Raw genomic sequence first — 11808 nt, 5'->3', positions numbered from 1 at the left:
TTGTTGAGTGGGAGGGGGAGGAGGGAGGGAGGTTTCGGTAATGGACCACAATAATCAACCACATTGTATATCGACAAAATAAAATTAAAATTAAAATAAATAAATAAATAAAAATGACCAGTAAGGGGGGAAAAAAAAAAGAGCCCAGGTTCTGGACTCTCAGAAAAGGTTTGACTTTTTCTCTGGCTCTGCCACCTACTAGCTGTGTGACCTCACATCAGTTTTCTCAACTTTAAAATTGGAAATCATACTATATATCCCATTAACTGAGATAATCCATGTTGAAGCTCAGCACAGTAATGAAATTCAAAAAGACCAATTCTAAGGTTTTGAGTTTAGGCACTAGGAAGAGGGTGACATAGGCTAAAAGAGGTGAGTCAGAAAGGATAGAGCAGTGTTTGTGTATATAAGGTGATAGCATGGTATTCAGAGGTTTCAGTATGGAATTGGGGGCTGATGTCAGGGCTAGAGAAAGAGATTTGGTAATCACTCATCATCTGGATCTGAAGAAGTCAGGATAATTATTTGTCCCATAATGGGGGGAGGATACAAAATCTTAAGTATCACGTGTCTTCAAAGTATGCTTTATTTATTTATTTTTAAAATATGAAATGCTTCACAAATTTCCATGTCATCCTTGCACAGGGGCCTTGTTAATCTTCTCTATGTTTTTCAATTTTAGTATATGTGTTGCTGAAGCGAGCACCAAAATATACTTTCTTTTTTATTTTTTTTTTTGTCTTTTTCCGTGTCCGGCAACGGATCGCAACCCTCAGTGTCGCCCCCGCACCGGACCGGGACTGGCAACGGGACTGCAGCCCTCGGCGTTGCTCCTGCGCCTTGCTCAGCCAGTGAGCGGGAACCGGTCTGTATGTGGGATCCGAACCCTCGGCGGGATTGCCGCTGCTCTTCCCAAGCGGCGCACTGTAGCAGTGCGCCACCGGGCCGGCCCCAAAATATACTTTCAATAGGATATTTTTTAAAGTAGCTGATTGTATTAAATACTAAAAGGCAGGCATATAGAAATACTGAAGTAGGAGCCTTTCTTGTTTCACATAACATGTTGTGTTTTTTGAGTGCCCAATCTTTGGGTAAAGGGCCCTGGATCCAAATAGATTTTGATTGACTGTCGTATGGACTGATTTTTTTTTTTTTTTTGGAGATCCGACTGGACTGATTTTTTAATGGCAGTAAGTGAGAAGTTGTATACTTGGAGGGGATGATTGTTGTCTTCAAGTATCTGAAAGGTTGTATGTCAGTGTGTTGTCAGTCGTTTCATATGCAGATAACAGAATCCTAATCCAAACTGGCCAGATTATAATAAAAAGTAAATTTATTGGCCTTCATAACTGAACAGTTCAAGGATAGATCCTGACTTCAGGCCTAGCAGTATCCAGAGACTCAGTGATCTCATCAGAATCAATTCTTTCTCCATCTTGGCATTAGCTGCATTCAGGCAGGCTCTTCCCAGATACTGGCCAGAGTGACCACAGGAAGCCTCTGCCATTTATAGCCTCATAGTGTCAAGTCCAGTGGGAAGAGGGTGACTCTTCTTCAAAGAGCACAACGAAAGCTCTGGAATGGAGTCACATTGAACTGATTTGGGTCATTTACCAATTCTTAAACCAGTTACTGTGGTCAGCCTGGGTCATGTATCTACCTCTGGAGAGGAGGCAGCCTCACCTAGAATGTGAAAGAGGAGGGTCTTCCATAGGAAAAACTAAGAAGTTGTTACCAGAAGAGGAGGAAATGGATGCTGGGCAGGCAAAAATGACATATCCATTACAATAAGAAAGAGATCTTTTTTGTGTACCCATTAGTTTATATGATAGTCTAACTAAAATATGTATGAATTTTCTGTGTGACAAAATGCAAGCATGGGCTTCTCCATTAAAAATAATAAGAAAATTAACAGTGATATAATAATTTCTGCATGCCAAACACTGTTCTTAGCAGCTTAGATATTTTAATAAATTAATCTCTATAGCGGCCCTGTGATGTAAATACTGCTATTAATCCCATTTTATAGATGAGAAAGTTGAGGCACAGAGAGATTAAGTCACTTGCCCAAGTTAAATAGTTAATCATGTGCGTGTGCGTGTGTGTGTGTGTGTGTGTATGTGTGTGTGAGAGAGAGAGAGAGAGTAAGTGAGTGGCTGGCCAGTGTGGAGATTCTTTTTTTTTTTTTTTTCTTTTCCAAAAGATGACCAGTAAGGGGATCTTAACTCTTGACTTGGTGTTGTCAGCACCACACTCTCCCAAGTGAGCCATGGGCTGGCCCCTATGGAGATTCTAATAATGTTTTTATGAAGAGCTAGCAAGCTTTAGGCATGGCTTTTCACTCTATACCATCTTGTTTAGAAATCTGTCAGGAATAATATTGGAATCTGTCATATTTTCATCTTTCCTCAGCCTTTGACCTAAAGATCAGGAATTTGTATGGGTTTAGCTTCTTGAGTTCAAGGTAGAGCCCAACCTTTTAGTGATTATCTAGAAACCTACCTACCTCTAATGCAGCTGTGAGAGTCAGGGTCAGGAGGCACACTTCTGATATCACTACTTCAAAGTTCTTTATTATTAAATAAAATATCACACAGCTTCCCCTAATGTTAACATCCTACACGACCATGGTACAATGATTTAAACTAAGAGAATGACATTGATACAATACTATTAACTAAACCATAGTTGTTATTCAGATTTTACCTTTGTGACAGTTCCTTTAGCTTTTCCTTGTCTTTTATGACCTTGACACTTTTGAGAAGTACTGGTCAAATATTCTGTAGAATGTCCCTCGCTTTAGGTTTGTCTTATGTATTCTCGTAGTTTAATTGAGGTAGTGGATTTTGGAGAAGAATACCACTGAGGTAATGTGATGCTCTCAGTGCATTGGATCAGGGGTACATATTGAAATGCCTTATTGCTGGTGCTATTAACCTTAATCCCTTGGTTGGGGGTGTCTGCCGGATTTTTCCACTCTAAAGTTACTGTTTTCGCTTTGTAATTAAACATTTTAGGGGATATTCTTTGGGGCTCTGCAAATATTCTGTTTCTCTTTAAATTTTTGCCCACTAATTATTGCATTTGCAGGTTGAATATTCCTTATCTGAAATGCTTGGGACCAGAAGTGTTTCAGATTTTGAATTTTGGGGGGTTTTGGAATATTTGCATATATAAAACTGGTTGAGCATCCCTAATTCGAAAGTCAGAAATCAGAAATGCTCCAGTGAGCCTGAACTTTGAGCATCATGTTGGGACTCAAAAAGTTTCAGATTTTGGAGCATTTCCAATTTCAGATTTTTTAGATTAGGGATGCTCAACCTGTATAGGTTGATCTTGCAGCAGTCATTACTATTGTGTTCTAATGGTGACTTTTATATTTCCCTCATTCTTTCTTTATTTAATAATTAAAGTTTTCTGTAAGGAAGAGTTGTCTTCTTTATTTATTCAATCACTTATTTATTTATTTATCTATTTATTTTGGCTGGCTGGTCAATCTTTTTTTATATCAGTATAGGTTTATGGATATTTATTTTATTCTGTGGATTATGATACTATCTTTATTTCATTGCTCAGGTTATTCCAGTTTTGGCCATTGGGGCCTCTCTCTGGTTGACTCTCTTCTTTTTATGTATGTCCCACCCACCTCTTTTTTTTTTTTTTTTTTTTTTTTTTTTAGCACTTCATTACTTTCTAGAACCACAACATGATCCAGGTTTATCTTGTATTTTCCTTGGTCCAGCCCTGGAATTGACCACTTTTCCAAGGAACGCTTGCTCCTTTCATTAGAGAATGTTGTTTAGAAACCAAGATCTAGATATTAGGTGTGGTCATTGCTACTGAGGTAACACTGCTTCTTAGGTCCTCTCAGCTAGAAAAATAAGGATACCACTGCTTTATTTATTTATTTATTTATTTTTCTAAAAGATGAACGGTAAGGGGGTCTTAACCCTTGACTTGATATTGTCAGCACCACACTCACCCAGTGAGCAACTGGCCATCCCTATATGGGATCCCGTGGCCTTGGTGTCATCAGCAACACACTCTCCCGAGTGAGCCATGGACCGGCTCCGAGGATACCACTGCTTTAGAATCAGCTGAATGTATGTCCTTCTTGATATGGGAAATTCAAAGACAATGTTTGTCTTATACTGGATGATATGCTATTATTATCACCCATAGGAAAAGTACACCAATGTAACTAAATAAGAATTCTTGCTTCATGGGATAATTATCAGTTAAGAGTTGAGGGGCTTTATTAAAAACAAATACCTAGTATGTAGTATACATGCTACTGTATATTTTGTTTTAGCATAGTTGGTCATAATTACTTAGCTCTTATGGTCAACTATTCAATTTTTTTTTTACTTGAAATTTTAAGGTCAGTTTATTAAGTTCAATGATGAAAGCTATCAGAAGAATATTCCCCTGGGGCCGGCCCGGTGGCGCACTGGATAGTGCGCCGCTTGGGAAGCGCGGCGGCGCTCCCGTCCGAGGGTTCGGATCCCACATACAGACCGGTTCCCGCTCGCTGGCTGAGCGAGGCGCGGGAGCAGCACCGAGGGTTGCAATCCCGTTGCCGGTCCCCGGTCCGGTACGGGGGCAACACTGAGGGTTGCGATCCATTGCCGGACACGGAAAAAAGACAAAAGACAAAAAAAAAAAAAAAAAAAATATTTTTTCTTAGAAAAGAAAAGAGGAAAATCAAAACTCTCTCAGCATGGCCACGGATGCTGTGGCAGTCAAGAATCTCTGGGAGCTGGCTAGATAGCTCAGTCGGTTAGAGTGTGGCCTTGTAACACTAAGGTCAAGGGTTTGGATCCCTAAGGTCAAGAGTTTGGATCCCTGCACTGGCCAGCTGCCAAAAAGGAAAAAGAAAAAAAGAAAAAAAGAAAAGACTCTCTGCAGATGGGGACAATCCGTTAATTGGTTGAGTCACTCTCTGGGTCAGCAGGATTGTAGTCCGGATCATCCTCATCGTCCTCCAGCTCCACATCATCCATTTCCTGGAACAAAGACTCATCTATCTCCATGTTGTTTCTAGCATCCTCCAAGAAGTGGATACCAGACGTGTCAAGATTATGATCTGTTTCAAATAGCTGTTTCCCACTTTATTTTTTCCTGCTTGCTTTTCTTTCATCCGTTTCTTTTTAATTTCTAAGAGTTCTTCATTAAACTTGGCCTTTCAACTTAAATTCTCAGTTGTAACAGGAATGCCATGGAATAATCGCATTTTGGCTTGTTCTGCTTCTTTTTCTGTTTCTTTTCTTCCTCTCTTCTAGTTTTTATCTGATCTACTATTTCATTTAATTTTTCTTGCACAGCTATTACTAGAGTAAAGGTCATCACCACAGTGAGATTTTCTTTGGCCTGTAATGCTTATAATTTTAAAAGGTCTGAAATACCATTATCTTCTTGATTTTCCTGGAAAAATGTTTTTCATATTTTATTTTTTTATTGAAACATAATCGATTATACATATTTGTGGGGTGCAGAGTTGACTATCAGTATTTGTGTGCAATATGTGATGATCAAATCAGGATAGTTGGCATATTGGTCATTACAAAACGTACTCATTCTTTTTGTCTGTTAGCCAGTTTCTCTCCAAGTCCTTTCCCCGTGGGAGAATGTTTCAAAAGGGGAGCATCTTTTTTTTTTTTGGCGGCTGGTGGTTTTGGGGTAGGGGAGCTTGATCTGGAAATTTTTCACCATATCTGAACCTGAGAGAAGTCTAGACAGTTGCAGTATCTTCTCTAGCTTCAGTTGTCACAGTAATGGTGAAGCTGGATGGATTTTCTGATAATGCTGTGAAGGTTAGGGGTAGGTGGACTAGAGTCTCCAGCTCACTGTGTTGCTCCTCACCGTAATCCATCATCGTTGTCCTGGCTGCTGCCCATGGATCACCCAGACATCTGGGTGGTGTGTTGCAGCCGAGACCGCAGCTGCGCAGGGCAAGTGGGCGGCAGCCAGACCTTATGGTCAACTTTTCTAAGATATTAGTTGTTGGGTAGGAATCCCAAGAAGCAAGAAATGTTATTCCCTTGCTCTGGTATATTTTTCACAGGTTTTATTTTGGAGAGTACTCCAGGAAAAAGAATGGCTTAAAACTATGGGTTCTTTGGGTTTTTTTGAATTTTTGTTTTTTTCCCCAAATACACGTTTTATCAAACTGACTTTAAAATGTTTTCAGCAAATTATTTTTGGAACATTGTTATATATATTAGACCTTGACGTCCCTAATTTTTTTGGTATACATTAGAGTAGCTTCACTATTATATTCTAAAGAGGATTTTGGTATTCTTGCAGTTCAGACGTTTCCAAATGAACTGCAGACCATGTCAGTATTTTCAATAATGAGAACCAAAATAAGAAAAATAAGGACAATGTTAGAAGTCTATCATAAAGTTAAATGTATTCAATTAAAAGTATTCTACTTTTCCTTTTTTTGGTGGCTGGGCCAGTTCCAGGATCTGAACCCTTGACCTTGGGTTAGGAACAACTCTGCTCTAACCAACTAAGCTAACTGGCCAGCTCTCTTCCTATACTTTTTAATGATGTAGTAAAATGGTAGTTAAAAAAAAATTTTTTTTAATGTTTTTACATGAGGTTGACCTTTCTCCCAGATCAGTTAAATCATATGATGCCATATTTAGTCATCAAGATAGCAGGGCCACATTCCATGTACATGCCAGAGAATACATTAACAAATTCACTGGTGTACAATATCTAGCAAAAGCATATCTGAGAGAAATTTAATTTCAGATAATTGCTTGAAAGGTGTTCAGTCTGTCTTCCAGCTACATACTCAAACATCTTCCTCTGGATTAAACCAGACTAGTGGAGAGTGATGTTCCTGGACAGCCACATACTGGCCTCCTGTAGAGTTGCTTTTACTGCTCTGTGACAGGATGCCATTGGCTTAGGCTGAGAGATGCTTTGTGAAGTTACGTGATGAATCATTTCTTTGGGTCTTCAGTAAAGCTGTTAGTGAAGGGTTTAATAGCTGTGTTACACAGCAACCTCTTTATGCGGATCCTTGAGGGAGGTTTCTTTCTAGTCCTACTATAAGGGCAAGTTACAATTGTCTTGAACAACAGGCTTTGTTTTATTTTATGGCCACCATGAATTATGTAGCTGATTAGGTTTCCTTCTTTAGGGTGGGCATATAAAGTTTAAAGTCATATTTATGGCCATTACAAATATATAGTTTTTTTCTTTGAATAGGCTTTGTAACTTTGATTATATTTTTCATTTATTTATTTTTGAATAAGTAATTCAGTCACATGGTTAAAAAATCAAAGGTGGCAAAACGCTGTATGATTAAACGGCACCCTTCTACCACTTTCCTATAGCCACTCTTTTCCGTTCCCTGGAGGCAGCCATTGTTATCAGTGTCTTATGTATCCTTTTGAAATACTTCATACATTTATAAGCATATACATTTATATACCATTTAAAAAAAATTATTCTGTTTCTTTTTAATAATTATAAAATAATACGTGCTCATTGCCAAAGATTCAGAAAATGAAGAAAAGATTAAAGAAACCAAACGTCTTCTGTAATCTTATTACTCAGAGATGGTCACTGTTAACATGTTAATATTTATTTTCCCAGATATTTCTCATTGAATACATATTTATCCTCTCTCCCTGAAATAATTAAATGAATGGATGCTTATAAAAATTTTAAATAAAAAAATTTTTGGTCTTGTTTTTGTAGCTGGCTAGTACAAGGATCGAACCCTGGACCTTGGTGTTTAAAATAAAATTTTATTATATTTTGCATGCTGTATTATTGTTAAAGGATATTCCAGGTTCCGGTGGCTAAATCCGAGTTCTTGGTATCTCAAACGAAGAATTGATGAGATATGCCAGAGGTGAAAAACAGAGAACAGTTTTATTTAGTAAAAAGAGTATACTCTGGAGAGGATGGAGTGGGCTCCAGCGAAAGAGTGCCTCAAGAGCCCCGATGGTTACATTCCCATGGGTTTTAAGTCTCCTTAGCTGGATTTGTGTCGTTTGATCATTGGGTCAGCCCTGAGTGTAGTCTCTGTCATGTTGGTTAAAGTGATTGGTGCCCTAGCTGGTAGGAGCTCATTGGTCCAACCCAGTGGTGCCCTAGCTGGTACGGTGCTTCCTGTCTGGAATGTCCTGTGGCTGCTTCTGCGCATGCCTACGTCCTCAGGGAACCAGTTCTTCCGCTTGCAAATAACCAGGTTTCCTCCTCCCGCTCTTGTCTGTATCTAACTTCCTGCCTCATTACGAACTGGTTTCATGTAAGAATATTTCACAGACAGCTTTCTTTCAGTAATTATATATCTTTAGTATATTCTTAATTTTAATTTTTAATTTTGAAATAATTTTAGATTTTAAAAAGTTGCAAGAATAGTACATAGTGTTCTTGTTTTCCCTTCACCCAGTTTCTTCTAATGTTAACATCCTGTATTACCGTAAGTACAATAAAATAAACCAGAAAATTAACATTGATACATACTATTAACTAATCTACAGATATTAGAATTTTACCACTTGTCCCACTAATGTTTGTTTTCTGGTCCAATATCCAAACTGTGATCCTACTTTACATTTAGTTGTCTTGTCTCCTTACTCTTTTCCAATCTGGGACACTTCCTTAGACTTAACATTTTTAAGAGTACTGGCCACTTATCTCTCAATTTGGGTTTGTTGGATGTTTTCTCATGATTAGATTGAGGGTATGCTTTATTGGCAAGGTTACCACATTTTTGGCATGAGGACCACAGAAGTGTTTTTTATTTTATTTATTTATTATTTTTGGCAGCTGACTGGTACAGGGATTGAACCACAGAAGTGTTTTTATCCTCGTCTCAGTAAATCATGTTAGGAGGTACTTGATGTTGATAGGTTAACTGGTTGATATTTTTTTACTGATGATGTTAAATTTGGTCATGTGATTAAATTAGTGAATGCCAGGTTTATCCATGTAAAGTTATTTTTTCCCCTGCAAATATTCTGTTTCTCATCATATTTTCATCCACTAGTTCAGCATCCATCAATGATAGTTGCCTTTCACAATTATTATTGGGGGATCTGCCAAATGGTGATATTCTATGCCATCTTTCTCCTACTTTTGATAGAATTCTCTGTAAGGAAGAACTCTTTTTTTCTCTTGCATTTACTTATTTATTCAATTATTTATAGCAGTATAATTTTTAACTATAAAGTGGTCCATTGTACATAGATATATCTCTCTATATACATATATATCATAATTCATTTAAATAAATCTCCATTAATGGGCAATGGGGATTATTTCTGATTTTTTAGTACTCTGAGTGCTATAATGAACATACCTCTCAGGGCACTTGTCCAGTTATTGTATATCATAATTCATTTAAATAAATCTCCATTAATGGGCAATGGGGATTATTTTTGATTTTTTAGTACTCTGAGTGCTATAATGAACATACCTCTCAGGGCACTTGTCCAGTTATTTCCCTAGGATAAACTACCCTAAGAACTACCATTTCTGGGTCAAAAGGCACACACTCAAAAAGTACATATTGCTCACTAGAAAAGTTAATATAAATGTCCCTCAAACAAGCAGCATATGAGAGTGACTGCCCATTTCCCCACACTATGGCAACATTTCTCACCAGCATCTAATTTGTTATCTTATTGTGTTTTGGAATCGGACAGAATGTACACGAATGAAACACTTTTTAGAGTGAGTAGAAGTTACAAGGAGGTAAGAGAAAGCTTGTAGTTGAACATAAAACTTTCTCATGAGCACTACCCCACAATGGAAAGGGATGGAAGAGCGTTCCCCACCACTGGAAATGTTCAAATCAAGACTTAAAGCCGCTCGCTGAGGATGAAGTAAAGGGAGATAAACTCTGAGGCCCTTCTTGGTCCTGGGAGTATCTAACACTTTGGTTTATAGCTGTCTGCTTATGTCTCTGAAGTCTGAGTGAACTTGGATATCTTACTTTTCAGTGGTTGAAGGCCTTTCACTGTTGGACTTGGGAGTATCTCCGTATTCTGGAGCAGTATTTCATGAAGTAAGTGTTCTTGTTTTCTTTTCTCGGTGCTAAAGGTAGTTTACAGTCACAGATACCAAAGCCTAAACTCTGTTTTGTACAAACTTTTAAAAAGGTCTCTCTCGGCGCAACACCGAGGGTTGCAATCCCGTTGCCGGTCCCGGTCCGGTACGGGCGCGACACTTAGGGTTGCGATCCGTTGCTGGTCACGAAAAAAAAGACAAAAAGGAATAAAAAGGTCTCTCTCTCTCTCTCTCTCTCTCTCTCTCTATATATATATATATATATATATTTTTTTTTTTTTTGACTGGTAAGGGGAGCACAACCCTTGGCTTGGTGTGGTCTGCACCATGCTCAGCCAGTGAGCACACTGGCCATCCCTATATAGGATCCGAACTCACGGCCTCGGCGGTACCAGCGCCGCACTCTCCTGTGTGAGCCACGGGGCCGGCCCTAAAAAGGTCTATTTTTGAAAGTCCTATTTAGAAGTAGCCCTGTTTTAGATATCCTCTGCATAAGAAAAAGGTTTCACACTTTCAGTGGAAATGATCCAGATTAAGATTGAAATTTGGGGAAGCACGTGAGCCTTTTGTAGAAGTCACCATTTTTAATGGCAAATAAATGTAAACAGTCCCCACTCCACGAATAGGATGTATGCTTATTGGCATGTAATTGGTTCTTTGGAACATGCTTTCCCATGAAAACTGTGACAGCAATGTTATTTTCTTAGAAAGCCCACCAAAAAGCCTATTTAACCCATGAAATTAGTTCTTAAGAATAGTAAAAACACTCTTAATTAGGTCACCATCATTTCTTGCTTGGGTTACTGCAACAGCTCCCTGACAAGTCTTTGTGCATTCAGTCTTGCTTGTTTACTCTTTATTCTGCCGTCAGAACCATCTTTCTAAAATGTGAATCTGATTTTGTCACTGTCTTGCTCAGCGCCTTTGAATGCTCACCATGAACCTCAGGATAAAATCTAAATACCTAGAGGGTCCTGCAGACCCTCACCATATCAACCACGTTTTTTTCTCCAACTATATTTCTTTTCACTTCCCTTCCCATTCTTATTGGCCATATGTTAAAGTCTTTGAATTTGACAGTTTACCCCTCATTTTTATAGTTATCTCCATCATATGTACTTTGAGAACAATTTTTTTTTTTTGGCTCTTCTATCTAGTCTTTCAAAAACATTCAACTTGGTTCTCATAGAAATAGCAACTGTCTTTGTATTCATATTTTATTATCTTTATACTAATCTAATAAACTGCAATAATAACTACTGGCAGAAACAGGTGAGGAACAATTTAAGAGACTCTTCATAATTCACACAATTCAATTATTGGGAACAGGTGTGTGGGGGCGTACCGAAGAGTGGCCCACTAGCTACAAAGGCTCAGTGTGTTGTGGGCCTTGGGCAGTATGTTTTCTAGACAGAATAAGAACCTCCTGAGAGAATTCTGACATACTCTCATTATGCTACACCACCATATTCTCTATTACCTAAATGTCTTTGCTTGTGCTATTATCTCCTTATGGAGGGAGGGCCATTCTTCCCTCTTTTTGTGGTTGGCTCTACTATTCAGATACTACTTTAGGTTTTACCTCTTCCAGAAAGCCATCTCTCATCACCTTAGACTAGGTTAGATGTTCCTCCTATATCTTCTAAGGAATCTTGTGAAGGACCAGCTCACTTGGGAGAGTGTGGTGCCGATAACACCAAAGCCAAGGGTTTGAATCCCTATGTAGGGATGGCCGGTTAGCTCACTTTGGAGAGTGTGGTGCTGACA

General features: G+C 38.5%; 1 protein-coding gene and 1 pseudogene across 2 annotated transcripts in view; one reads left to right on the top strand and one right to left on the bottom strand.

The window, feature by feature from the left end:
- Positions 1-11808, top strand: part of PIGU (phosphatidylinositol glycan anchor biosynthesis, class U) — a 98440-nt gene that overhangs the window by 3269 nt on the left and 83363 nt on the right. For both annotated transcript variants that reach the window (XM_008571241.1, XM_008571242.1), the window contains exon 2: positions 9975-10039. In XM_008571241.1, coding sequence (XP_008569463.1) covers positions 9975-10039 — 65 coding nt within the window. The remainder of the gene's footprint in view (positions 1-9974; positions 10040-11808) is intronic.
- LOC103589294 lies at positions 4923-5875 on the bottom strand (annotated as a pseudogene).

Source organism: Galeopterus variegatus, unplaced genomic scaffold (assembly GCF_000696425.1).
Source record: "Galeopterus variegatus unplaced genomic scaffold, G_variegatus-3.0.2 Scaffold670, whole genome shotgun sequence".
NCBI classification, from domain to species: Eukaryota; Metazoa; Chordata; class Mammalia; order Dermoptera; family Cynocephalidae; genus Galeopterus; species Galeopterus variegatus.
The sequence above is the reverse complement of the archived record's forward strand: the minus strand, read 5'-3'. Positions and strand labels throughout refer to the sequence as shown.